The 25,367-nt window shown below is 45.7% G+C and overlaps 2 protein-coding genes across 6 annotated transcripts; both read right to left on the reverse strand.

Annotated features, from left to right (window-relative positions):
• Positions 1 to 707: 707 nt before the first annotated feature.
• On the reverse strand, positions 708 to 14,493 carry hunk (hormonally up-regulated Neu-associated kinase). 2 transcript variants are annotated; one of them, XM_061751718.1, is made up of 9 exons: positions 13,705 to 14,493; positions 9,739 to 10,031; positions 9,113 to 9,168; positions 8,907 to 9,042; positions 8,002 to 8,129; positions 7,068 to 7,194; positions 6,840 to 7,008; positions 6,171 to 6,333; positions 708 to 5,652 (listed from the first exon to the last, which is right to left on the reverse strand). In XM_061751718.1, the coding sequence occupies exons 1-9, from the start codon at positions 13,918 to 13,920 to the stop codon at positions 4,883 to 4,885; spliced, it is 2,058 nt and encodes a 685-aa protein (XP_061607702.1). In that variant the 5' UTR covers positions 13,921 to 14,493; the 3' UTR covers positions 708 to 4,882. The 2 variants fall into 2 exon arrangements, with proteins under 2 accessions (XP_061607702.1, XP_061607703.1); XM_061751719.1 differs by lacking the exon at positions 13,705 to 14,493 and adding an exon at positions 12,751 to 13,179.
• A 1,819-nt stretch (positions 14,494 to 16,312) lies between these two features.
• Positions 16,313 to 25,286, reverse strand: uspl1 (ubiquitin specific peptidase like 1). Of its 4 annotated transcripts, none has more exons than XM_061751714.1 (10): positions 25,131 to 25,286; positions 24,350 to 24,501; positions 23,088 to 23,210; positions 21,523 to 22,369; positions 21,199 to 21,297; positions 20,396 to 20,525; positions 19,902 to 20,027; positions 19,649 to 19,809; positions 19,177 to 19,535; positions 16,313 to 18,509 (listed from the first exon to the last, which is right to left on the reverse strand). In XM_061751714.1, the coding sequence occupies exons 2-10, from the start codon at positions 24,473 to 24,475 to the stop codon at positions 17,469 to 17,471; spliced, it is 3,012 nt and encodes a 1,003-aa protein (XP_061607698.1). In that variant the 5' UTR covers positions 24,476 to 24,501; positions 25,131 to 25,286; the 3' UTR covers positions 16,313 to 17,468. The 4 variants fall into 4 exon arrangements, with proteins under 4 accessions (XP_061607698.1, XP_061607700.1, XP_061607699.1 ...); XM_061751716.1 differs by having other exon boundaries at positions 21,523 to 22,349; positions 24,406 to 24,501; positions 25,131 to 25,284; XM_061751715.1 differs by lacking the exon at positions 21,199 to 21,297.
• Between the last annotated feature and the right edge of the window lie 81 nt (positions 25,287 to 25,367).

Here is a 25,367-nt window from a genome sequence, read left to right on the forward strand (position 1 = left end):
GTGCCTTTTAAGTGCATTTATGTTCCGACTGTGTATGAGGTGACCCCAATGATGTAAACATATCTGAGGTGACCCTAAACATATAGCGTGTTTGTATGTGAGCTGAGCCTAAAGATGTGATGTGATCCTAAACGTGTGACTATATATGCGGTAATCCGAAACATGTTACGATACTCCAGTATATGAGAGGTGACCCTAAAGACGTACTTTACTTGCCCCAGGTGAGGGGAGCAACATATTTTCGGATACCACGTGTGTGCGTGTATGGTGTGTTGTGTGTGTGTGAGGCTTTGCACACGTTGCACAGCTTGCCGCCTTTATTGCACCACTTGTCGTGTGGCCCAATCAGCTTGGCCATAAGGCAAGCCCCCCCCCAATTGAATTATGCAAAGGCTTCGCCCCCAACCCCAGCTCCCTTCCACCTATGAGGAAGCCATGTTGCCATGGAGGCAATGAAGCTTCCATCAGCCAATCACGTCGTCGGCCGCCTGCCGTCGCCGACCAATGTCGGCTCGAGCTTTCGCCGCAGACACCGGCGCCTGATTGGCTCACAGCACCTCTTTGATGACATTTTCAGGTTTTTTTTTTTTTTTATTATAAGAGAAAGTGGAAAAAAAACCATCAAGGAATTCCACCTGTTTGGCATGTAAAAGAAAAATGTTTTTACTACATTAATAACTCAAAATGGATACGTAAGACACTTGTAGTAGCATTTGGAGCCTTTTAATCGAGTCAACCATTGTTCAGCATCTATAAAATAGTAGCAAAAAAGAAAGAAAAAACAGCCACACCCGAAACTAAAAATCGTAATAATAATAATACATACATACACTGGTTGATACGCATAATTTTCAGGAAGCAATGAGGTGGGGGAAAAAACTAAAATTGTTACCAAAAAAAAGAATCATTTCATGTAATGATAAGAACAGATGATTGAATAAAAACTAATACATTGGTTTATACAGATGCTTTTCATGAAGCAATAAGGGCATTACTGACTCAAATAATTATTGAATCAAAAAATGGTTTAATCAAAATAACTACATTAAATACTATAATTAGGGCCAAGGGATCAGTAAAACTATAACTAAATGTGAAATGTAAAACTAAAATTTTATATTGGGCAATAAATGAATTTTTTTTTTCAATAATCCAGATTCATTTCTGTGCTTAAGTCCAATAGCTGAGAAAAAAATCAAGCAATAATTAAATGTGCTTTTAAAAACCAATGAGTGGCAAAACGCATGAATTAAATTGAATAATATACTGTCGTTGCTGAAAAATCCCAGATTTTTTAAAGATACATTTAATAATATTGTAATCAGTCATGTTAGCAAAGAGCGATCTATTCTCATCTTTTTGTTTTGAAGAAGAAAGTGTAAATTCCCTGATAAACAAGTCTAATCTAGTGTGTGTGTGTGTGACGTACAACACGCGCACGTGTTCAGTGTAAATGATGTCAAATCGTCTCCGGCAAACATCTGCTTGTTTAGCCAAACCAACACACATTCATGTCGTCATGCAAATGTGTGTGTGGCAGAGCAAACACATTGGATTTTGAAGGATATTACAGCTCCTTTAACGTTTTAATATTAATATCAGTGCGATTACATGTTATGTCAAAAGTCACAAGTTCCTATTCATCTTTGCCAGGAATTATTGTTTGTATAAGAGCACTTTGGATTTTCAATTAGTTATTATTTATTGTTGTTGTGATTAACAGTTGCACGTTTCGAGTCACATCTCAAAAGGTGATTAGAAATATCGATTTTGAAGGATACTGATCCACGATATTGCATTTTGTTCAAATTTGACTTCATGTCAAGTCACGCCTCAAAAAGTTGCCATTTTCTCCTTTACCGAGGAATATCGTTCCCATCGGAGCAAGAACACGATCGATTTGGACGGGCTGTGGCTTTTGGACTCGGCCCATAAACAAAAGGATCTGGAACCCAGACGTGTTTTTTTGTTTTTGAAATCCACTTACAACCACGCCGACCGTGTTGACTGTCGGGTGCCCCCCCGCCCTTTGTACCCCCGTTTGTCTGGTTAGGCCAGTGTTGAGCCAAAGAGGTTTAAGTGGAGCCACAGCTGAGTGGATTAAGGTCTACAGTTGGTGTTCAGGATGGGGCGGGCCCCTAAAATGTGTAAAACCCTCTGAAGGGTCTTTCAGCTGTTGTAAAGGTCCGTCGTTTTGTTTCGCAGCCGCAGGTGTCCCGTGGGAAACGGAGGCGCTAAATTTAGATTTAGCCTTGAGCGCAGAACTCCTTTGGTAACTTTAGATTCAACTATTTGCCCTTCCATTTTTAGAAGTTGAAATCAGGTGAAGAACCAAATTTGGTAACTTGAATAGAAGCTCAAAATGCCTTAGTGGGTCCTTTCACACAGATCTAAGGTATAACACTAGCCAACGTTTATGCACCCTTTGCCATTCATGCAGAACCCAACTAAAAACCGCTACAACCTCCAAAACCAGGAAATCGCATGGTTGACTTCAACTCACCCCTCTGTGTCAGTATACCTTTCGCACAGAACAGCAACCACAGCCAGCGTGAAAGGGGCTAAAACAATTCACCTTATTTCATGTTTCAAAGATTGCTTTGAAAGACCAATAGTTATTCCCCCCCCCCCCCCAAAATTAGCCTCTTATTGTCTTCATTTATATTAAGGTGGAACATCCCCCCCCCACAAAAAAAATTGTTACCTCTTAGGTCGCACACAGATTGTTAGGGTTGGTGAGTTTTGTCTCTGACCATGTTATAGAAGGGCTCCCACAAGGTTCAATTTTAGGACCACTTCGCTTTCTTTTTTGAAAGCATTTTACTCAATTTACAAAAAAAAAAAATGGAGGTCTTTCGTCTGTGGGAAATTCAAAGGTGGCCTTAAACCCACAAATTCCGTGCCAGTATCGGTATACCTTTCACACACACAGAACAAAATGAAAGACAAAGTGTTTAACTTGAATATAAATACTTTAAATAACTTTACACAGCATAGAAATCTCTCAACAAACCAACAACAGCATTCATCGTTACAAAACCTTACAAAAGTCTTCCCCCGAGTCAGCATCAATCTCGGCATTGACACGATTGAAAAAAATAAGAAAGGTACAAAGACTGCTAACAGTGACAACATTGCATGCAACTTTTCCTTTGATTGGTTAACATTGCGAAGCCCCGTGCGGCTGAAGAAGCCAAAAACCAAAAATTCACAAATGGCTTCAGGAAGTTATTTACATTTTTTTTTTTTTTTTTTTCCCCCCATCTTGGCAAAAACTCGTTATTAGTTATTGCAGTAAACATTTAAGACTATTGCACAAACTACAGCTTTAAGACAAACACGAGTGGTTTGTTTGGTTTTTTTAGAAACGTCAACTTTCAAAATAAGGCTCATTAGAATTTCTTTTGTTGTTTTTCTTGAAACGTCGCACAAAAACAGGCAAGACATGCGCAATGTCTGCAGGTAGGATTTATTTTTTTTTACTTGCATTTTTCTATTTGTACACACGCCAACAGCATTTTAGCTTGCTAAAAGCTTTGTTCGGAAATGCCACAAGCAAACCTAATTTTTGGTTTCAAATGTTATTTTCAACGGATTCCAGTATTAAGGCCTGAGCATCTGGCACCTCCTGGAAAGGAAAAACTCCAAACGAAACAAAATCAGCACCCCGACAGCAGTTTGACGGGAAATCGGGCGGCCGTGTTTATCACACTCGGACGCCCGATTAAAAGTCTCAAGAACCCGTACCCCAAATGGAACAGGGAGGCGGCCATTTGGGGTTAGGGTTAGAACTCCTACTCGGGAATTCACCCAAATGAGTCCCCATTGGAACACTAATCTTGCGAAGCCAAGTTCAACTTGTGCCTTTTCCTGGAGTGACTTTCTTCACGCTTCCGACTGGCTACAAATGCTCTTCAAGTTGCTTTGGAATATACTAAACTGTTTCTAACCCAGAGTGGAAAATAACGGACAGAAGAGCAGGTATAAAAAGCCAGGACGGAAACTATCGGCGTCGCCATAAAAACAAACAACACTTGGCACCTACGTCGTCGGTATCGAACAAAAAACTGAGGTAAGCGGCGTTCAACATTGCGGTTACGCTACACCATTTTGGCTTTCCTTTGAATAGCGCAGCGAGAGCTCGCTCGGAATTCCGAGCCGGAAAACACGTAGCGAACACAAAGTGTTGTCGGGACGGGGGAAGAGGCGGGTCCTTTAGCTGGTGCGAATCAGTCGGCGGCTCAGTTAGCGACCACGTCGTTACAACGACAAAATTCCGTGTATAATACAGCGCGCGTGTTGACATGGTGTCCTCAAAGCACGGTGATTCCCAAAAGCACATTCGTCCGAAAATGATGCCATTTGTTTTTGGATCCATTTATGCAATCGATGTAAAGTGACAGAGAAGAACAAGTACGGCGAAGTTCAGTATCGCAGATTTGGAAGCGTGACGGACGGGCTTTGCCAGTTTACAGGCAAGTCTGAATTTAGAGTTGCACGACCTCAGTGTAATCGAAAGGAAGCTCTTCAACTCACTTCAGCATCGTTGCTTGGCACTAAGATGCCGCGAGAAGGCAGCAAAGCATTTTTGATGTATTTATTTTTTTAAATCACTTTGGCCTGAGCACAGAAACAGCAAATCGTTTTTGGGCAAAGAATGCCGAACTCAAAAAAAATGCAGCACTTCTTGTAACATTTGTATTTGGTGGTGTGCCGGGTGATTCTTTTTGGAATATAAAATTTGTGCCCTGGCGCAATGTAGGTTGGGAAACACGGATCCAGGACCGATTGCTCGGGGATCCAAATGTCGCTTTCAGATCCGTTTTCAAGTGGGACAGTTCACAGTTTTCTGGTTCTCGGGCAGCGGTCTTGTCCGGGCCCCTCAGCAGAGGGTCTTGAGCGCCCCCGACGCGCACAGCAGAGTCTGCATGGGGTAGGGCGGCGGGGACACCACCTCCTCCACCACCTGCTCGGGCCGGAAGCTGAAGGGCTGCAGCTGGACCTTCTTCTTGAGCGCCAGGCCGACGCCCACGCAGGGGAACTTGGCGCGCTGCGTGGGGCTGTCGGAGTCGCTGCCGCTACCGCCGAGATTGGACGGCGGGCTGAAGGCGGACGCCGGGTTTAGCGGGCTGAAGGCCGACTTGGGCGGGCTGAAGCCCGAGCCGCCCGGCGGGCTCCCCGCCGCGCTGGGCGGGCTGCCGCCGGTGTCGGAGGAGAAGCCGCCGCCCCAGTCGGCGGAGACGCTCTTCTTGGGCTGCGGGTGGACGATGAGCACGGGCGGACTGGGGATGGTGGCCTTCTTCAGGTAGGATGAGTCAGGCTGGAAGGCGGAGACGTGGCGGGGCGGCGACAGCGTCCCGTTGGTCAGCTTGTACCAGGGCGAGGCGGGCGTGTCGTCCAGCCGCTCGGCCTTGGAGAGCGAGCCGAACGAGTGCATGCCGATGGGCGAGGGCGCGGGCGGGGCGGGCACGCCGTGCTCGGGGCTGCCGCTGTTGTTGACGGGCGGCATGGTGGCCAGCCGGCGGCGCTGTTGAGGCGTGTGGGACGAGAAGAGAGGCTGGATCTCCAGGTACTCCATGGACGACGACGCCACCGTGCCCGGGGGCGCCAGCGGGGAGTTACGATGGCCACCGGTTAGCGCACGTAACAGACCTACGGGACAGGACGACGCAAGCGACTGTTAGCTTACCCCAACGTGCGCGGTACAGGGTAGAAGACGTGCATGTCCGCTCTCGTCTTTTTCGATGAGCGTGAAGACTTTTCGAAGGGTGAAACCTTTGAATTTCCGAGGGGAACGGAAACGCGTCAACTAAAACAAACAATTTTGAGGCCATGTTGCTCAAAGTCAAGACTTCTCCGATATACGAGCCTCATATTTGGTTTCCTTCTCAGCAACTATTAAGCTCGCAAGGAGCGGACATCCACGTCTTTGAATTGATGGCGACAACGAGCGGCTTCTACTCGAGCGTCTGAGGGTTACACACACACGAGTCGTGTCGTCCGAGACGCTTCCTCTCAGGCGGGCGGACGGACAGAAACAACGGACGGACGGACGGACGAGTAACAAGAACATGCATGCTGGCTCAACCTACCCTGCGTGGACAAAGGCAACACGCGGCTATGAGACGCAAACAAAGACGGAGAGCAGAGGCGGCCGTGAGGACGCTCACCGGTGCGGTGCTTCTTGTCCTTGCTGGGCCCTTTGCTCACGGCCAAGTAGACGGGCGTCTGCTTGGGCGGGATGGTCAGCTTGTCCACGTGCTTGCGCCACTGCGTCTGGAAGTACTCGTTCTTGGGCTTGTCGCCCTTCTTCTTCTCCTGGAACTGCAGCTCCTGAGGACGCCTTTGAAGGTCACTCAAGTTCGAGAGCCTCTCGCTAAAGTCAAGACTTTTTAATGTCAAATGTAGTGTTTTCAGTTTTGGGGATGAAATGAAAGATTTTTGATGATCACTTTGGTCAGAGTTCCGTTTTTAACATCTGCTATCGAATTTGAGACCTTTTAAGGCCACTTTCATGAAATTCAAGACTCGAATGTCAAATAGAAGACATTTTACGACCAACTAATTCTATGAAATTTGAGACCCTTTTAAGACTTTTTACTGCCACGTTGATCAAATCTACAACGTTTTAATGCCACTTGGCTGAAATTGAAGACCACATTTAAGACTTTTTAACGACGGATTCTCTCCAATTGAAGACCAAATATTTGAAATGTAAGCTTGGAAGACAAATGGCAGAATCTTCAAATGGGCTCCAAGTTCGTGTTCCAGTTACGAGGTGGTTTTCCATCAGAATCCCAATGGTTTCGTTCCAGTTCCCGGTAAGAGAAGCTACGTACCCTGTACTCTTTGGAGAGCCTCTTCATTTTCTTGTTGAGCAGGAAGTAGACGGCCAGCGTGTGGCAGGCGCGGTTGGTGAGGACGGCGCTGAGGACCTCGCTGTGCTTGTAGGCCATCTTCTCCGTCATGTGCAGCAGGACCGTGTGGTCGATCTCCTCGATGTGGATCCTTCAGCGAGCGAGGGTTTAGAAAGGAGACGCTAACAGACGCAGGCGGGAGGCGTGTACCTGTTGAGGTAGGGCGCCCCCGTGTTCCTGTTGGCCAGCTGCAGCCACGAGTCGGCCATCACCTGGTGGATGTTGGGCCGCTTGTTGGGGTCGGGCTCCAGGAGCTTCTTCAGCAGGCAGATGGCGGCTGAAACCCGAAAAAGAACAAAGCTGACGCGCCGTACGATCGATTGAACGAAGGCAAACCGAAGACGACCTCGGATCCAATGAATTGAAGACTCGTTAACGAGTACTTCAATCAGATTGGATTTGCTCAAATTTGAGACCTTCTCATCGGATCCCTTGTTCTACAACATCGTTCATTGCGTGCGGCACTGTAAAAATCTTTCAACGTGCGTGCGAGGAAGAAGGTCTGAAGGATAACTGAGGAAGATTGAAGACGAGCCATCGAAAAGCTGGATTGGAAAATGTTCTCGGTGCCAAGCGTCGTCAGCGTTTCTGAACCGACGCTTACGTAAGCGGGTTAAGCCCGCTCTCGCATTGAGGTGACACCACGCTTACCAATTAAAGACACGATAGGATCAGATCAGAATATGAATAATCCTCCGAGGCCGAGCGCACGGCGGCCATAGTGCGTTTCGTCTTCGTCTTTCGACTTCCTGCCGTTCGTTTTGCTCTTCAAAAAACGTCATCAAATTGATGACAATTTTGAGACCCCTTTGATCAAATCGAACAAATCTGCTTCCATTTTGAAGACCACTTGTTGCATTGAATTGGAGACTTTTAAAGACCATGGAAGACTTGCTAAGACTTCAGTTGAATTTGACAGAAGTTGCTTTGAATTTAGGACTTTGAAGTGACTTCCATCAAGATTCCGCGTATTTTTTTTTTACGGCTACTATCGTTGTCGACGCACGAACATTCTGAGCAGGTGACGTGGCCTCCGTAAAAGGACAGCAAAAGTCGCATTGCCTTGAAAGTACGGCGACGCTACCTGTGGACAGCGAGGGCGGCAGCGGGTTCATCTCCTTGTCCACCATCTTCTGGTGCAGCGCCCGCAGGCTGAAGGGCTCCACGGTGAAGGGCAGCGTGCCCGTCAGCATGGCGTACATGTTGACGCCGCTGCGAGACACGCACACGTCACACACCTCCTGAATTCTCACGCCGCGGCGACGCTTTACACTCGCACGTCAAATTGAATTCATTCCAGAGTGACTTTGAATTCCTTTCCCCAATAAAACGGAATTTGTTCTTTTGCATTGGGGTTTTGGATTCTGGATGAGATTTTAGCTCCAATTTTGAGTGGATGGACAAACGGAATCGGTTTCAGGAGGCTCGTCCGGCTTCCGTTCGTTCCAAATTTGCAGCACATTTATCGACTATTATTACAGGAAATCTAATTCATTTGTTGCGCGTTTTCTTTCCGTTAAAAGTCCCACCTCCAAATTGTCTGACAGGTGAACCGTTTGAGTCCAAGGTTGAACGCCAAACCAGAATTTGGGCGGACTTTTGCTTCTACAAAAATCACGAGCGTGAAGCATTTTATTCCAGCAGAATTGGTCCGACTTTGATTTGTTCCAATTTCAAATCTATTTTGCCATTTTCAAATCAATAGCAAAGATTAGAAATACAAATGTTCCATTATTCCATTCCGTTTCTTGTTTTCATTGGTTCTTGATTGCGGTTTGGATTTTGGATGGAAATTTCCTTGACATTTTACATCCGATTCAGAGTCGTTTGAACCGCAAAACCCGAAAAAATGGATTTCCCGTCAGCGCGTACGCTCGGGAATTCCACCGACAATCTCGTCTCGCGTGGCTTGCGAGCCCTTCGCCGGCTGAACCGTTCAAGTTCCCGAACGCGAGCCGAGTTGGAGAGAGAAGTCTACGGAGAACTCACATGGACCAGACGTCCACTTTGGGTCCGTACTTCTTCCTGGAGAGCAGTTCCGGGGCGGCGTAGGCCGGACTCCCGCACTGGGTGCTGAAGGGGTCCGAGTAGCCCAGGATGCCGGCGCAGTTGCTCAGGCCGAAATCTGCATTGGGGCAGGGTGTTATTTCTGGGTTTGTCGTCATACTTTGGAGAAAAAGGGATTTTCTTTTTACCGATGAGCTTGATGTTGTCTTGCTCGTCCAACAGAAGGTTTTCGATCTTGAGGTCTCTGCGGCACAGAGAGAGAAAAGACGCCTTTTCGCATCAAATAACGCGCAAAGCATCATCCCTCGCCGTGCTGGAGCAGGAGAGGCGGGCGCCGCCCCACGCAAACGCCCTCCCGTTACGGGCCGCGCCCGCCGATCTTCGGGCTCCGTTGTGATCACCGAGAAGATGAAATCACATGGACAAAAGTTTCAGGACACCAATCGAGGGTGAGGCTCCCAAACTCAGAGTTTGGGTTCTAGACACGGTCAGGCTTTCAAATTACTATTTTAAGCAGGCTTAGGCTTTCAAATGGATTGATTGATCATTTGAATTGGTTGTTGCACAGTTTTAGCAAACAATTCAACGCAATACAATATAAGGGTTCAATTACGGCTTCATGTCAACTCCTTGGTTTGGGTTTCAAGACAGGGTTAAGCTTTCCAGTTGGGTCAGGTTTCAGGCCAGGGCTACTTGGGGTTTTGAGTTTCAAAACATGGAGACACTTTCAAGTTAGGACTTCAAACCAAGTCAAGGTCCAGCGCTGTGATAATTATCACAACAATCATAATCCCAAGCGACGCGGCGGGCGTACCTGTGCACGACGCCGGCCCTGTGCAGGTGCTCGACGGCGAGCACCAACTGGCGGATGAACTTCTGCGTCTGGCGCTCGTCTAGCCGCTTCCTGTCGTAGATGCGGTTCATGAGGTTTCCGCCCGGGCACAGCTCCATCACCAGGTAGTAGCTGTTCTCCGTCTCCAAGATGTCCAGCAGCTGCGTGATGTTGGGGTGGCGGATCATCTGCTGGATGTGGCCCTCGCGACGCAGGTTCTTGGTCACGTACGAGTCCTTCTTGGCCTTGCGCTTGTCGATCACCTTCACCGCCACCTGCCGGAGGCGCCCACGCGTTAGTTGCCGCCCAATAGCGCCAAGCCCCGTTCGTGCCGGACGCGTGCGCCATTACTTGCCGACGAGAGCGTCGAGAGGGCGATCGTCGGGCCGGGCCCCGCCCCGCCCCGCCTTTTAAAAGATGTGCACCCTCCAAATCACAGATACTACAGTATAGGACATGAGGATAGCGCCCACAACCGGACAACAATAAGACCTGCACCTCGGGTGCAAATTGTTGTTTAATAATGCAAAATCAATGTTTATATGATTAATTACAGAAACTTAATTGATAGGATATTCAGTAGAATAATCGATTCTAAAAATATGCAATAGCAGCGATTTCAAATCGACAGAGCAGAAATGCAGACACACAAAGTGATTATCATTCAGTTTCTGCCAAAAACGTTCATCGTTGTTTTCCAGTCAAAGCGATTCCAAGGATTTGCAAAAGAGTTGATTCAGTCGGCCAATAACTGATTCATTTTTGCAGCTCGAAAAGTGTCACATGATTCAAAAATTCAATCCATGGGTGGAAATAATTATTATTTTATTTTTTTTAAATAATAATCAAAACACCAAATGAATCTCAACTTTGGTGTAAGGTTGGAGACCTCGTGAGCATTTTTCAGTCGTGCGTTTGTGGAAATATGGAATGCCCAGATGCATCCTGGGAGACGCGGCGTGGGTAACAGGTGACATAGCGACATGACGCCACACCCGGCTAGCAGCTGCCGCCAGCGCGGGGTTCGCAAAGCGAGCCGTCGAGGAGGCCAAATGGCCCGAGAGACATTTTCCTGAATTTGGTTTGCAGCTGGCACCCAAGGGAACGGGGGGGGGGGGGGGGGGGGGGGGGGGGGTTGGCCCCACAAATCAAATCCCCGTCTTTTGCCGTCCGGAACGTCCTCGATGACGTCGCCTCTCGCCGTCCGGGTCCTCATTACATTCCGCCGGCCGACCGATGGCAAATCATCTCAAGGAGACGGCGGCGTACGAATCGGCGCCTCGTTAACGACGCGGGCGAACGGTCGTCCCGTCCTTCGGGTCGGCCGTCTGCCATTCGTCCTTTGGGCGCACGCTCACCTCCGAATTGCTTTTAGTAGCACGCGCTGCAACTTTCGCGACTTTGTGGATTATTTCTACTCGTCGTGTTGATTTCTATTGTGCGAGGTCACATTAAAATCATGATACGTCAATTTTGCACACGTCATTCTAAGCATGTCGTGGCCTTTTTTTTTTTTTTTTTTTTTTTTTTTTTTTTTTAAACTTTATGGATTATTATTATTATCATAAAAACTTGATTTAAATATCATGAATAACCGGCTTTATTTCAAATGTGCCGTTTATGACTATTCATAATGCATCGAGTTAAATAGCAAAAAAAAAAAAAAAAAAGAGCGCTAAACGCTCATTGTTATGACAGAGTGTGGCGGGGGTTCCCCAGCCGGGGGATTTCGGGGGTGGGGTTCAGTTGTTTACCAGGCTCCCCTCAGACAGAAAAAGGGGGGAGGGGCACGGCATGGGGGGAAAGTGGGTTACGGTACAAACGTCCAAAACATGTGACCCCACCTCGCCTCACTTTCACACACACAGACTGTGTGAAATGGGCACTTTCCAGGGATGCTTCCAGCGTGCATAAACCCTTTGCCCCCTCCCCCCTCCCTGGCTGTGTGGCGGCGCGATTGCTTTGGTTTGCATCATCTCGGACAAAGAGAGCAGGAAGCTCGACGAGGAGGCCAACGACGTTCGCGAAAGATGCACGTGGAAACATGGGACGAGATTCTCAGAATATTGGCGGCTTTTGGTCGCAAAATACGACTTTCATTTTGTAGTGTTACTAATTCTTTTGTGAATTTCATTCTTGCAATGTTACATTTGATCTCATAAATCAACTTTAATACGTAAATCTATGTTACTACCTTTTTGTGAAAAATTACGACCATCTTGAAAAAAAAAAAAATTCTACTCATAAGATTCAGGCTTTTTTTCTCCCAAAATATTACTTTTAATTTCATTATATTATGGCTTTTATCTGGAATAAAATGTCTTTATTTCCATAGTATTGCCACTTTTTTGTCATAAAATGACCACTGCAAAGTATTCCAACGTTTTCGCAAAAATTTAATTTTAAAGGTAGAAAAAAAAATCTAAATTACAATTAAATTCTCAAAAGATTTCAAAATTTTTTCTCAAACAATATGACTTCAAAATTTTGTCTTTTTTCTAGAAAAAAATAGGAATATTCTCATAATATTGCCAGTGTTGCAAAATCTGACTAATGACTTTTTTAATGAAAAATACCATTTTTATTTTGACAAATGTGATTTTATAAAATATATTTTATGTTAAAAAACAAATCTTTAAATCTAATTTTACATGACTTTTATCTTCTAAAATTGTTTTTTAAGAGGAGAAAAATACAAATGTATTCTTGTAATATTAAAAAAAAGAAATTCAGCAAAAAAAAAAAAAAAAAAAAGTTCTCTTCGAGACAAGGGCAACTCATGGTGTGGCCACTGGCAGAAGTCATGTCTCCACACATCTGACTGAGACAAAAGACCACTCATGGAGTAGCCTTCAACAGTTGTGTCTCCACCAAGACAACTCGTAGAGTGGCCTTCAGCAAAGCCATGTTTCTATATGACCGAGACAAAGGCAACTCACGGTGTGGCCTTCAGCAGAGTCACGTCTCCGCAAGGTCGAGACAAAGAAAACTCACAGGGTGGCCTTCAGCAGAATCCCGATGAGGTCCATGAATCACACGCACGGGCGTCATCGCGCACGCAAGCGTCGGCCCGATTGGCCACTCGCGTCGCCCCGCCCTCCAAGGCGGCGGCGCCGGTGAGCTCACCGCGCGCACACAAAGGAGCGAGAGAGGGAATGTCGTGAAAACAACAAAGGTCAGCTGCGTGCGTGAGGTCACCAGCGAGGACGACAGACAAAAGAGCCAAGTGACTTCCCCCACGCGGGATCGTGAAACGCCGCCGAAGGACAAAATGTCACCTTTGGATTGTTTGGCAACAGAATGCAGTCTGCTCGTCACGAACAGCTGTTGTGGCAAACATTAGTTGCACCTGCTGCACGAAATGAGAGCAATCACAACACTTGCATCAAAATGTGTCTGTCGAGATTCCCCCCAGCCCCCACCCAAAGAAAAAAGAAAAAAGAAAAGCGTAATAGTACAATGTCATTTACCAGATTTAAGAGAGTAAAAAAGTTATGCGACTAGTTATTGTTTGTCAAGGATACAAAAAACTATGTAATTTTACAAAAAAATAAAGGATACTTTTTAAGATTTTATATATATATATCAGCATCAGAATAATATATATATATTATATATATAATATAATATGCATACATGTAATAGATTAGTCCGTTTATTTTTCCTTTAACTTTACCTAGTCATTTCTTTCCCCAAACAAGTCTTATTTTTCAAGAAAAAAAAGTTGCTTTTCAGTATTAAGAGATGAAAGTTATTTTTAAGAAAAAAAAGAAGGAAAGGAATTTTACGATAAAACGTGATTTTTTTCGAGAACTTTCTTTTAATCTGACCACAAAGTATTTTTGGGAAAAATTAAGTGCGATATAGCTAAAGTCGCATGTTTGAATATAAAAAGTTGGATTTTTGCGAAACAGGTGTCAATGCAGTGCGGCTGCTGGCTTGCCTTACCTTCTCCCCGGTGAGGGCGTGCAGCCCCTCCCTGACTTTGGCGAAGGATCCCTCGCCCAGCTTCCTCCCGATCAGGTAGTTGCCGACCCGCTTGGTGTGGTAGAACTTCTTGAGGATGTCTGCGGCCGGGCTGCCGCACAGCGTGGCCGCCGCCGGCCCCGGGGCGCCCTCGTCGGCCTCGACCTCCGGCAACAGCTCGCACTCGGCCACCGGCATGACTGTTGTCCGCTCCTCCACCGTCTTCCTGGGCTCGTAGTCCGGGAATTAGACGTGTCCCCAATGCGCCCGAGTGCCGTCTAATTACAAGTGAATGCCACCTGTTCCATCCAAAGGCATCCTACGAGCACATTTCGACACCCGCACAGTAACAAACGTGTCGAGGTAAAAGCGCCACGGATATATTGCGACCTAAAAAAAAAAGTGAATTGAACAATGTCGTCTTTGTTTTGGGAGCGTTTCGCTCGCGCTCGCGTTCGTGTTTGTCAGTTTGAAGAACAAGTGACTTTCCCGGTTCGAGAGGGGCAGGAGGGGGCGGTCAACAACTTGCCCGGCCAATCAGCGCCCGTGGAGGCGGGTGTTGATGTGCCTAGCCAATCATCGTTGACGTGGGCGAGGCTTGTGGAGAAAAGCCAGGAAGAAAAACACACGCCCAAAAAACCAAACAAACAAACAAAAACGAACAAAGAACACGCTCGAAGATCAATATGTTGCATGCTGGTATGTGGTAAGAAACAAAGTACAGTAGTCTAATTATGCAACAGTAACGTTTTTGATTCAGTCGTAATGTTTCAGGAAAAAGTCGTGTTTTCTTGGGGATACGTAGCTTACCACCACCAGGTGTGACTGTGGAGTCAACGAATCGTGCGCAATTCGAAAGCGTCAACAAGTGTAAAACATTCGAACATTTTTCTTTCATATTAAAGGGGAGAATAAAGACTTTTTTTTTTTTTTTTTTAAGAAAAAGGAATAAGGTTGTATAGTTTGTCAATTAGTCAGTTAATATATTTGTATTATATAAATGATATTTTATTATTATTTTATGTATTAATATATTATAATAAGGCTTTTTGTTACAATGCCTTATTTTTTCCAACATAACGTTCAAATTATTTTTGGGGGAGGGAAAAAAAAAACGATTTTACGTAAATTTCTTTAAAGAGAACAAAATAATACTAGGAGAATAAAGTAAGATTTTTTTATAGCAAAATGGCATAAAGTGGTAATATTTCCAGATAAGTCACATTTTGTCAGGACGTTTTCTTTTAATCTAACCACGATATATATATATATATATTTTTTTTTTTTTTACCCGTATAAAACGTCCTTTTTTTAAGAAGGTTGTATTGTTTGGAGGGGAAAAGTCATTACAAGATGCAATTCCTATTTAAAAAATGTTTAAAGTGTAAATTATTATTTCAAAAATATAAGTATTCCACATTGTATTACCGCATTAAATATTGAATGTACAGTGTCTACGTTTGTCGGTGAAATAAACATTTACCAACCACACAGCATGTAAATTAATCTGCGCTAACTGCTTTTACAGTGAAATAGTCCAAATTTATATTTTGCATTGTTTCTCTTCATTGGTTAGTCGAACTTAACATATGGGATGACAACAGTACAAAACATAATTCCTATGCATTTAATAGCTTGCATGGATTGCTGGAAGGAATTGGCACCAGGACATTACTCACACATTCTCGTCATTGTCACACTTCGGAGGTTTAAAGAAAAACAAAACACGTCCGAGCAAAAAGGACGACTCCACTGCCATCTGTTGACCGTGTGGTGCACTGCAACTAGACTGACTGCCTCAATACAAAGTTGTTCGTTTTTTAAAAATAATAATAAACCCTAAAACATCCCCAAAATAAACGACTACAACAACAAATGGCATCCAAAAAGTTGTAATACATTTATTGAAGAAAAAAACTTTTTTTCCTGGATTTATTTATTTTTTTTTCATAGGGTTAAATTTTGAAAATCACAGTCACAATTCTCTTTTCTCCCCGAGGAAAAATCAATAGTAATATAAGTGTAAAGATGTATTTTTTGACAAAAAAGTCATAATACTACGAGATTGTAGCATTTTATAAATCTGAGTGCTGAAATTTTAGTAATCCAGAAAAAAGTGGTACGTGAGAATAAAACAGATTTGTTAGATTTTTTTAATTTATTTTTTTCTAATGAGGATTGTCTCATTTTTCTACATAAAATTGTATTTCTACAGAGAGCTAATTTTTTAGGAAACATTGTAAATTTAAATTTGAGATGTTAATTCATATAACCAGAATAAAGTAGTGATATCTTGAGAATGAAGTTGTGTTATTAAAAGCGTTTAAAAAAAAAACAATGTTTGAGGGGGAAAAAAAAGTACAAATAGGAAATGACTGTGACGTAGTCTTATTTTGGGGAAGAAGCGCTGAGCCCTATCGGCCAACGGGTAGAACAGCCGCCCCCAAACGAAGTTTTTGCTATTTGGCTTCCTTGCCGCCAAGTAACAAGAGTACTCTCATTGTTAGTTGCTTAATAAACATGCAAGGTGGTTGCTATGCTTGTTAAATTTATATCACGGGATACAAAAAAATCATTTATCAAAACAAGATACATGAAAACAGTAGTGCTCTTTAATCAGAAAACCATTATGCTGCATCTACATTTCACAATGTGGTAACTATATACACATTTAATATATACAAAACATAACCCCTGAAACGAACGCCGAGGCCAAGAAGTGCTTTACTGTTACAAAATAAATTAAACTGAACATATTTGATCTCCCCACCATGATGAACCAAAGTTAACAAAATGTGTGTTAATGTTTAACGTAGTCATTCAGGCTCTTATAACAAAACAAAACAAACAAATGCTCTGGATTGGCATGTAAAAATGATAAGCATCATGTAAAACAATTTACAGTATACATGTACTGCACACTAACGGAGGCAATTCCAAGAGAAGAAGTTCCGTGTAAAGTCATATCAACATACAAGGTGCATCTCAATGAATTAGAATATGCTAGAAAAGCATGAGCTTCATTAAAACGAGTCATTCTGTAGATTAGACAAGCGGCAGCAAACAACTCACTTCGCAACAAGTCGCAGTTTGGCAGAAGTCAACGATTCTTCAAGCCTTTTATTGCCGCTCCCTGTTGACGTTTACCAAGCATAAAACGGATTTAAACGCTGTGCATTTAAAACAACCGCACAGCTTTGCCTTCCGCTAGCTTAATGCTAATACAAAATCGGAAAGGGCATCGAGCTGTCGCTGCATTCTAAACTTTGAAGCAACGGACGGTGGCGCCACAAATGCAGACAGATATCATAAATTCTCACAGGCATACATTCTTTATCCTCTATGAAAAATGACTACAAAACGTGCTGCGTACTGAGGAGCCGTGACATCTCCATGTCTGTCGTATACTGCCCCCAGGTGGCCGAGGCGCACACACCAGGAGCAGTACAGTGTCCGTTGTTTGGAAGCAAAAATGCTTTCATTCTTTACATTTGACTGAATTACGTCTGTATGTTTTTATAAAGTTCAGTACTATAGAGTGCTATTTGACCATTAAAAACATTTCCAAAATGTTTCTTGCTTTTGTTTTGTAGGGAAGGCTGGGAGGACCTACTGGTATTTCCCTTCATTTCAATGGAGAGAGAGAATTTGAGACGCAGGCATTTTGCGTTACAAGCGTAGTCACGCAACAAATTCAACATTGAGATTGATTGAGATGGACTCACCTGCACGGGAAATCCGTGGCGCTATAAAAGAAAAAGTTCCAGTTCTCGGAGCGCCTCGTTCTCCATGGCTCGCTGAGCCTCCGTCGTCTCCGACGTCGACAGAAACTCGTCCAGGAAGTTTTCCATTTGCGGCTGCGCGGCGGGGGTCCCGTCTCGTCGGCCGGCGAGCACGTCGAGGAAGCCCGAGCTGTCGGGCGAGGGGAGCGGCGGGTCGGACGGCAAGAAGCTGTCGCAGGTGGAGGATGAGGTGACGCTGACGGGCGAGACGGGGGCCGCGCCGGCTAACAGCTGGTTGAGCTTGGCCAGCTTCTTCTTCTTGGCCTTCAGCTTCTTCAGCAGCTTGCGGCGCAGCGCCTCCGTGGCGCTCGGGACGGCCGGCGGCGGGGCCCACGACCCCGCAGACTCTGCACAGATATCACTGCCGCGACTGCACTTGGGAGGCGGCGGCGGCGGCAGAATTTGGACGGCGGCACCGAATGCGCCGAACCTCTCGGCGGACTTCAACGGGAGGCCGTCGTCCGTGCGCAGCAGCTGAGGTTTGAGGAAGAGCGGCGCGGGGTCCGGCGGCCTCCTGGCGGGAACGGGCGTGGAATGACTCGGGGGGGGTTTGAGTTGATTGACGGGCGCAGGGGGCGGCTCGGTGCTGGTTGGCCTTTGACTGACAGGAAGCTGGCTCAGCATGTAGGACCAGCGAGACTTCTGGTCCAAAGGCGGCGGCCCGGCGGAGGAAACGGGCAACGCCGTCTGGACACTTGGAGGCGGCGGATGAAAATCTTGAGCGTTTGCGCAGCCATCTTGAGTGTCCAATTCCTGCGGCGGCGCCGCTTTCGTCCCGGCCGTCTTTCTAGCTGATCGTCGTCTGACTGCGGAGATCCTTTTGCTTCTCTTCGGCGCTTGTTCCGAACCGGGTTCAAAATCGGGATCTTTGTCGGCGTCGTCGACGTCGGACTCGGCAGAGCCCGGCGTCGCCTCGTCGGGGTCATCGGGGGTCAGGGAGGAGCTATCGGGCGCGGGAACGCAGTCCAGAAGCGCCTCGTGATCCGTCGCCGCGTCAGCTTGGACCTGTAATGGAAAATTTTATTTTGGAATGTCTCCCGGTTGCGTTCAATGGCCTTCAGTGGGGAATCATAACACTCTGGGTTCAATAGATAGTTTGGTCAGGATGTGCTCAGACCAAAAAAATAAAAGTATGACATGGGCGCCATCTGGTGGAATATTGGGGTGGTTCTCATTGTCTGGTTTAATTCATTGGTGATGTTGAAAGTACATTTTTGCTTCTCTCGCAATGCAGCTACTAATAGTCGCTGTAGTTTACTTTGCCAAAATTGTTGCATATAGCGGTCTAAAGGTGAGTTTATTGACATTGTTTATGTAAAGTGAAGGTGGTTTGATTGTGTTGAAGAATACAACTAACAAATTCAGTCATTTACGTAATATGGGTCTGCGATGCTTTGTTGCATCTCTTCGTCGGTTGTTTGAGACCAGAGTAAATCAAATCTATCCAAACAGAAACCCAGTCTCTGTTTAAGTGCTTTGCTGCTATCTTGCGGCACCCAGCGGCAATTACAAACCCACTTGCACGGTGCCTATCTGTACCAATCATGCTGCCTGGTCACAGTATTGAGTGCCTGACCTCTTCGCAAAGATAAACCGCGTAAGCTACTCTGTCGCCAAAGACTTATGTCAGGTATTTTCTATACCAGAACGAGAATTGTATTCCACAACATACCTCCATCAAGGTGAGCGTGATGATGTCGTCGTGGGACAGCCCATGGAAGGTGTCCAGCAGCGTGGTGGAGCCAACGGACACGTCCCCACGAGCGTCCGTCGTCGTGGCGTTCTCCTCTTCGTCGAGAGCGAGGAAGAGCGACGACTCCTCCGAAGCCTCGTCGCTCAGGTGCCGGTCCGAGGCTATGCGACGGGGGGACTGTGAATCCGGTCGCGTGCTAGACGGGGAACACGCTCCAGAGCCGGGAGAATCCTCTTCCGCTTCCCAGAAGAGGAGGTGCATTTCCCGAGAGGGAACGGCCAGCGTGGGGTGGAGCGCGCTCTCGGGGTGCTTCAAGTCGTCAAATTCCAGCCAGGAGCCTGAACCGCAAAAAGGAGGAATAACAGGAGAGAACATGCTCAAATGGGAGCCAGAAAGAAAGGCGAAGGAGAAAGCTAAAATAATCAATCAATCAATCAAATGGTGCACTTACCATCGGGCGTGCGCGTCCACGCCACGAAGTGCTTGGCGTGCCGGTCGTATTGGACGAGCGCCGTGACCGTGTGTCTGCGGCCCGCCCAGGTGAAGGCCAGCGCCTCGACGTCGCCGTGCGGGAGACCCGCCACGAAGTGCATCGCCAACACCGGAGGCACCCTGGGGCACGACGGCCACACGGGTCAACGAACCGCGTGACAGACCCCACCCGCCCCCCCCCAAAAAAGCCTCCATTTGATGTGAATCCTAACCTCTCCAGTGTCATCCTCCTGTGCTGGTGCTGGGCGCCGCACGCGTTGCATAGCGCCAAGTGGGTGGCGCGCATCGGATGCCAGTCTGGCAGCACGTTGGTGAAGGTGGGAAGCGTTTTGGTGACCCTGAAACAATTAAGATGCTGTTAAACATTTAGGATATTAGGGCAAAGCAATATAGTCTTAAAACTACATCTTTGAAATGATGTTTTCCTTTAACTTTGTGATGTTTTCCTTTAACGGCCGCGACCCGCGTGAGGAGAAGCGGAACGGAAGATGAATGAATGAATGAAGTCGCTAGAGGTCAGAAACGTGGCTACATATAGCGACCAAATTGCTAAGTTAACAACACTGATTGTCCTTGCAGCCATGTTGTTAGTCTAAGTAGTGCAGATCAGCATGGAGCTGCTAAATGAAATAGGATGAAAAACATCAGCTTCCTGACAAACTTGAAATAATGGATGAAATCAATTCATATTAGGAAGTGTAGTGACCTTTCTCCGGTGACCGTCTCGCACTTGGAGCACTTAAACTCCCAGCGGAAGGTGGTCCGGAAGAGCGGCTCCGCCCACGAGTCGGCCGCCAGCAGGAGCGGCATGGCGAACACCGGACTCTCCTTCTGACCTGCGCGGGGACGAAGAAGCGGTGAGAACACTCAGGAGGACGGAAACGACACGATCAGCTTCCGTGCCAGTTGCGGCTTCAAAACAAACTCAAGACTAACGATTACCCACCTTACTTGGACGGCTAACGCGACCTGGCTTTAGACACACAACTACCCGACTTAGGAGGCACGACTACCAGATTTAAGGCACATAAATTTAGACACCCTAGTACATGGTGTCAAACTGGTGGCACAGGGGCCGGATCCGGCCCGCCACATCATTTTATGTGCATTGACTTTGTGTTTCTTGCTAAAAGACCAAAATTGCAAATTCTTGACTTTGAAAAATACTGAGATATTGTAAGCATTTTTTGTGAACAAATCCCCTTTTAAAACAACTTGAATAAGTGTAGTTGAACCATTAATGGCTTCAGATTTCAAAACTAGTTATCCATCAATTTGTGTGCGTGTAATATGAGGCGATCATCCATTCATATGGGTTCGCAGCCATAACGGCCCTCCGAGCTACGACAAAAATGAGCTTGACACCCCTGCCCTACTACCTGACTTCGACACGTATGTAATAAACAGCGAAGATGATAAGATGGCGTCGGAGTTGATCACTTCCACTCCCCCCTATTGTCGAGTTAAGGCAAAGTACGAGCGGACTCTTCAAAAGAGGCCGCCGCTCACCAAGTTTGCAGCGCAGCCGCGGCTGAAGCAGCTCAAAGACGGCCGCCCTCAGCTGCTGCAGGCGCTCGTCGGCCTCCCGCGGAGCCCTCGCGTCGCCACCTGTGCGCGCAGATCAGAGCAGACCACGTTGAGGGTCAAAGTCAAATACCGCAGTAGCTTGTCTTAACTAGTTTAATTCTCAAGTTACTCATAAATCATACCAATTTTGGAATTAATTGAAATTCCATGATTCCGTTCCAAAAATGTTGGCTCACAAAAGACCAAGCGATGACTCGTGACTGGAAAACCTCTTAAGATACCGTTGTAAGATGAGCTGAAACTCACCGCTTCCCGCTCGGAGGGTGTCGCGGGCGCCATCGTAGCCGCTCAGCAGGCGCCAGACGGCGGCGCGCAGAGGCTCGTGCTGGGGTTTGCGTTTCCTCAAGCTCCCGCAGTTGACCAGAAGCACCAGCAGGACGTCCAACCAGCACAGGTTGTGAGCATTCTTCCAGAAGAGCTGCGCTGGTGCACCGACGCCGGGCTTTACTGGCGCGTCGACAAAGTCGGAATCTTCAACGGGTTCGGCGATGAGCTCCTCGGGAGCGGTGACAGGATTGGCAACGGTTTTGTCAGGAGCGGCGACGGGAGTGTTGATGGGTTCGCTGGGAGCGGCGACGGGTTCCTGGGGAGCAGTGACAGGACCGACGAGGGTTTCCTCTGGAGCGTCGACGGGTTCCTCGGGAGCGTCGACGGGTTCCTCGGGAGCGTCGACGGGTTCTTCAGATTCATTTCCGGGTCGATAGGGAATGCTGACAAGTTCACCAGGAGCACTTCCGAGTTGGTCGGAATAGCCAACGTCTTCGTCTATCTGCAGTGCAACAGAAAACGATGGACAGCGTGTAGGTCCAGTACAAGTTGCCGACTGATTGGAAACGCCATCCTGGAGTGGACAAGACTTCCCATTGGATTGTTGGACACGAGTTATTGTGGCGTCGTAATGGCCGTTTAGAACACCACTTCCTGCATCCGCATGGAGTTGGTCAGAGCGCAAACGCTTGACTTTGATTGGCTCGTAGTCATCTTCGTCGGGCTGCGGCAAAGTCTTTCTCTTCCTGCCGGCAGCCGCCGTCTCCGCAGGGACCAAACTGGCCAAAACATCCTCCAGGGGGCGACTGACCAGAGGGAAGAGGCACTGTTGATGACGGTGAGGGGGCGGCGATTAGCATGTTAGCACGGGATTAGCATGTAGCATTGAAAATGCTGCCAAAACAGTGGTGTTAAAATGGCTGGGCGCTTGGGCCAATTAAATTTTAAGGCCACTGAATAAAAAAATTAATAAATCCAATTTTCGATTTTAATTCATTATTTTTAAAAAAAATTCAATATCCCCTGAAGAAAAATCAAATGACAAAGACAGTATTCAAGAGTGTGTTTGTGTTTTAGTTTTTTGTCCAATGCAAACTAATCAAATCCCATCTGTACCCCATTTCCTCTGGTGTCCCCAAGGGATCCATCTTTGGCACCCTCCTCTACATGACCTACATTCTGCCTCTTGGCAATATCTCCTGAAAATTCAATTTACACTTTCATTGCTATGCGGATGACACTCAGCTCTCCCTTGCCACCAAACCCAGCACCGCTCCTCCACCTTCCTCCCTTAGGCCTGGTGCACACATCAGGATTTTGCAAATCTTTCTTTTCAATCTGCTACAGATCCCACACATAAAGATTGAACAATTTGGGTTGTATTGTGTGCGGTGTGCTCCGAGTACCTTCAGTACCTTAACAAGGTCCGCGAGCTGGGGAAAAACCCCGCTGAGATGGGCAGCGTGAAAGGAGCTAGTAATTCCTCTTATGAGGTGTGAGGTCTTTATTTTTACTAACGAAGTGTGCAATGACAGGAGGCCGACCTGAGGCTCGGTGCACAGCGTGATGGATTCATGCAGGTTGAGGCGGTACAAGCGCAGGGACGAGCTCAGACCTTTGGACGCACACCACGGACAGCAGTCGAGAGACGCTGCCCTCTCTTGGACCTTGGAACAGAGGATTTAAGGATTTTGTGACATTTAAAATGGTAATTCAGGACTTTGTTGAGTAAAATCATTCAATTAAAGGATTTTAAGACCAGTTTTATCCAAAAATAAAATGTCTCATTCGTTAAACATGACCATCAAGCGTGGGATCATCACAATTTTGAAGAAAATGTGATATTTTGGACACTATTGGCTGGCAATGTGTCATTTGTAAGACAACCTTTAAACTGCAGATTCAAGGATTAGTGTCATTTTTTTAAGCATCATTTAGGCTCTTTTGGGGAAATTCTTGAATAAGACAAGGCAAATTATATAGCAAATTTCATACACAAGGTAACTCCATGTATTTTACAATTAATAGCATTTAAAAACAAAGAGCAGACGAGATTTAAAAACAAAGTATAGAAGATAAAAGACAGCTTACTAAAATTACTAAAACTGAAAAAAAAGAAAATGCTCTAAAATGTTCAATCGTACACGTAAAAATAAAGAATAGTTTAATAATAAAGTCAATCTTAAGAGAACATAGCTTTATTTTATGAATTAACTTTGTAATTTATTTCTTTAAAAAAGGTTTGTAGATTTTCAGAGGGCGAAAAAAAAAGTCTTTCAGAATCAGTTATTTTTAAATTAAAAATGAAACATTGTAGCTTTCTGGGGAGGATGTCTTATTTTTTGGGAGAGAAAATTTTTAAATAAATAAATTAAAAAAAGTTAAAATTCCCCCCCCCCTAAAAAGCTTTATTTCCCCCAGTTTATTTTCTTAAAAAACATAAGCTAATAATGTAACTTGAATTTCAAATCTCCTACATACAATTTATCTCCCAAATAAACAATTCCCTTACTTTACTTTTACTTTTTTTTTTTTTAATGATAAATTTTGTCAAAAAAAAACCCCAACTATCATTTATTTGGCTCAACGCAGTATGGCAACAACAATTTTTATAAACCTTGCCTTGTTGTTCAAAATAAACCCAAATTCAAGCAAGCAAACCTTTCGCCTTTTACCAAAGATTTCCATTGTGTCTTTTGAAATAATTTGAAGTGGCACTGTGTGTCACAGCGGTGTTCCAACCAAATTCAGCTTTGCGCAGGTGACAAAAGAGTTGAGGGGAGCGCGACCAACGGCTCACACTGACTTTTCCCAAATACCCCACCAGTGGGGAGGCCTGAGCCCCCGAACTGGCATCTTCACCAGGCATCGCTACTGCGCCGCTCCTCCTGACGTCCGCCGCCGCCTGCTGCCATCCCAGCAATATCACCATGACAACCTGGCTCACCTCCAAGGTAGCTAAAAAGGGGGCGGGGGGATGATGACACACACACACACACACACCACATGAAGAATATACTACTCACAAAAATAGTTCGGGATGAAGGGCTTTCGGGTGACATTTGCCACAGAAAGGCATAGAGTGGGACCTCCTTGGAAATATTCATGGATCAACACCAATTGTGAAAGATGAGCGAGTTCATGCAATTACTGACAAATATATTATTATAATATGAAAATCGCAGCAATTTGGACAGAGGTTCGCCTCACAAAAATAATGTTATTTATTGACTTATTGTGCATTTACCGTGGACATAAAAAGGAATTGACGTTTTATCCCTTTCGTGATATTAAATAAGATGAGATTGTTATTAACTCTGCGACCTAACGACATTAGCTTTAGCATTGGCTTTTCTTCACAGCGAACATAAGGCAAGTCTCACCACGACGTCTTCAAAGGACATAAAAACGTGTACGGAAACAAAACTCACTTGTTAATCGATGATACGAACAAAAGTTTCACCGTACTAATTTTGTCAAAGAATAAAACGAAGCCGGCATGCTGCACCTGCCGGTTACCATGCTAGCATGCTACCATGCTAGCACGCACGCGGCAGTTCCGACGAACGACTTAAAAAAATACGTACCGTTTTCACACTTGAATTAAAAGTGGCCACATCCATCCCAAAAATAACAATAATACCAATAACTAGAGTGCCGGTGTCAGCATTTGGGAGCGTCTGTCTGTCGTGGTGTAAACGTTGTACTTCCTTCTGCGTGTGTAACACCATTTGTCTCCCCACCCGGCCCCCCGGCAATAAGCAACAATGGTTCCGAATAGAATTTGGATTTTTTTTTTTGGGATTATTTTTTTTTTTAAATAA

This window comes from Phyllopteryx taeniolatus, chromosome 17, assembly GCF_024500385.1.
Source record: "Phyllopteryx taeniolatus isolate TA_2022b chromosome 17, UOR_Ptae_1.2, whole genome shotgun sequence".
Classification (NCBI taxonomy): domain Eukaryota; kingdom Metazoa; phylum Chordata; class Actinopteri; order Syngnathiformes; family Syngnathidae; genus Phyllopteryx; species Phyllopteryx taeniolatus.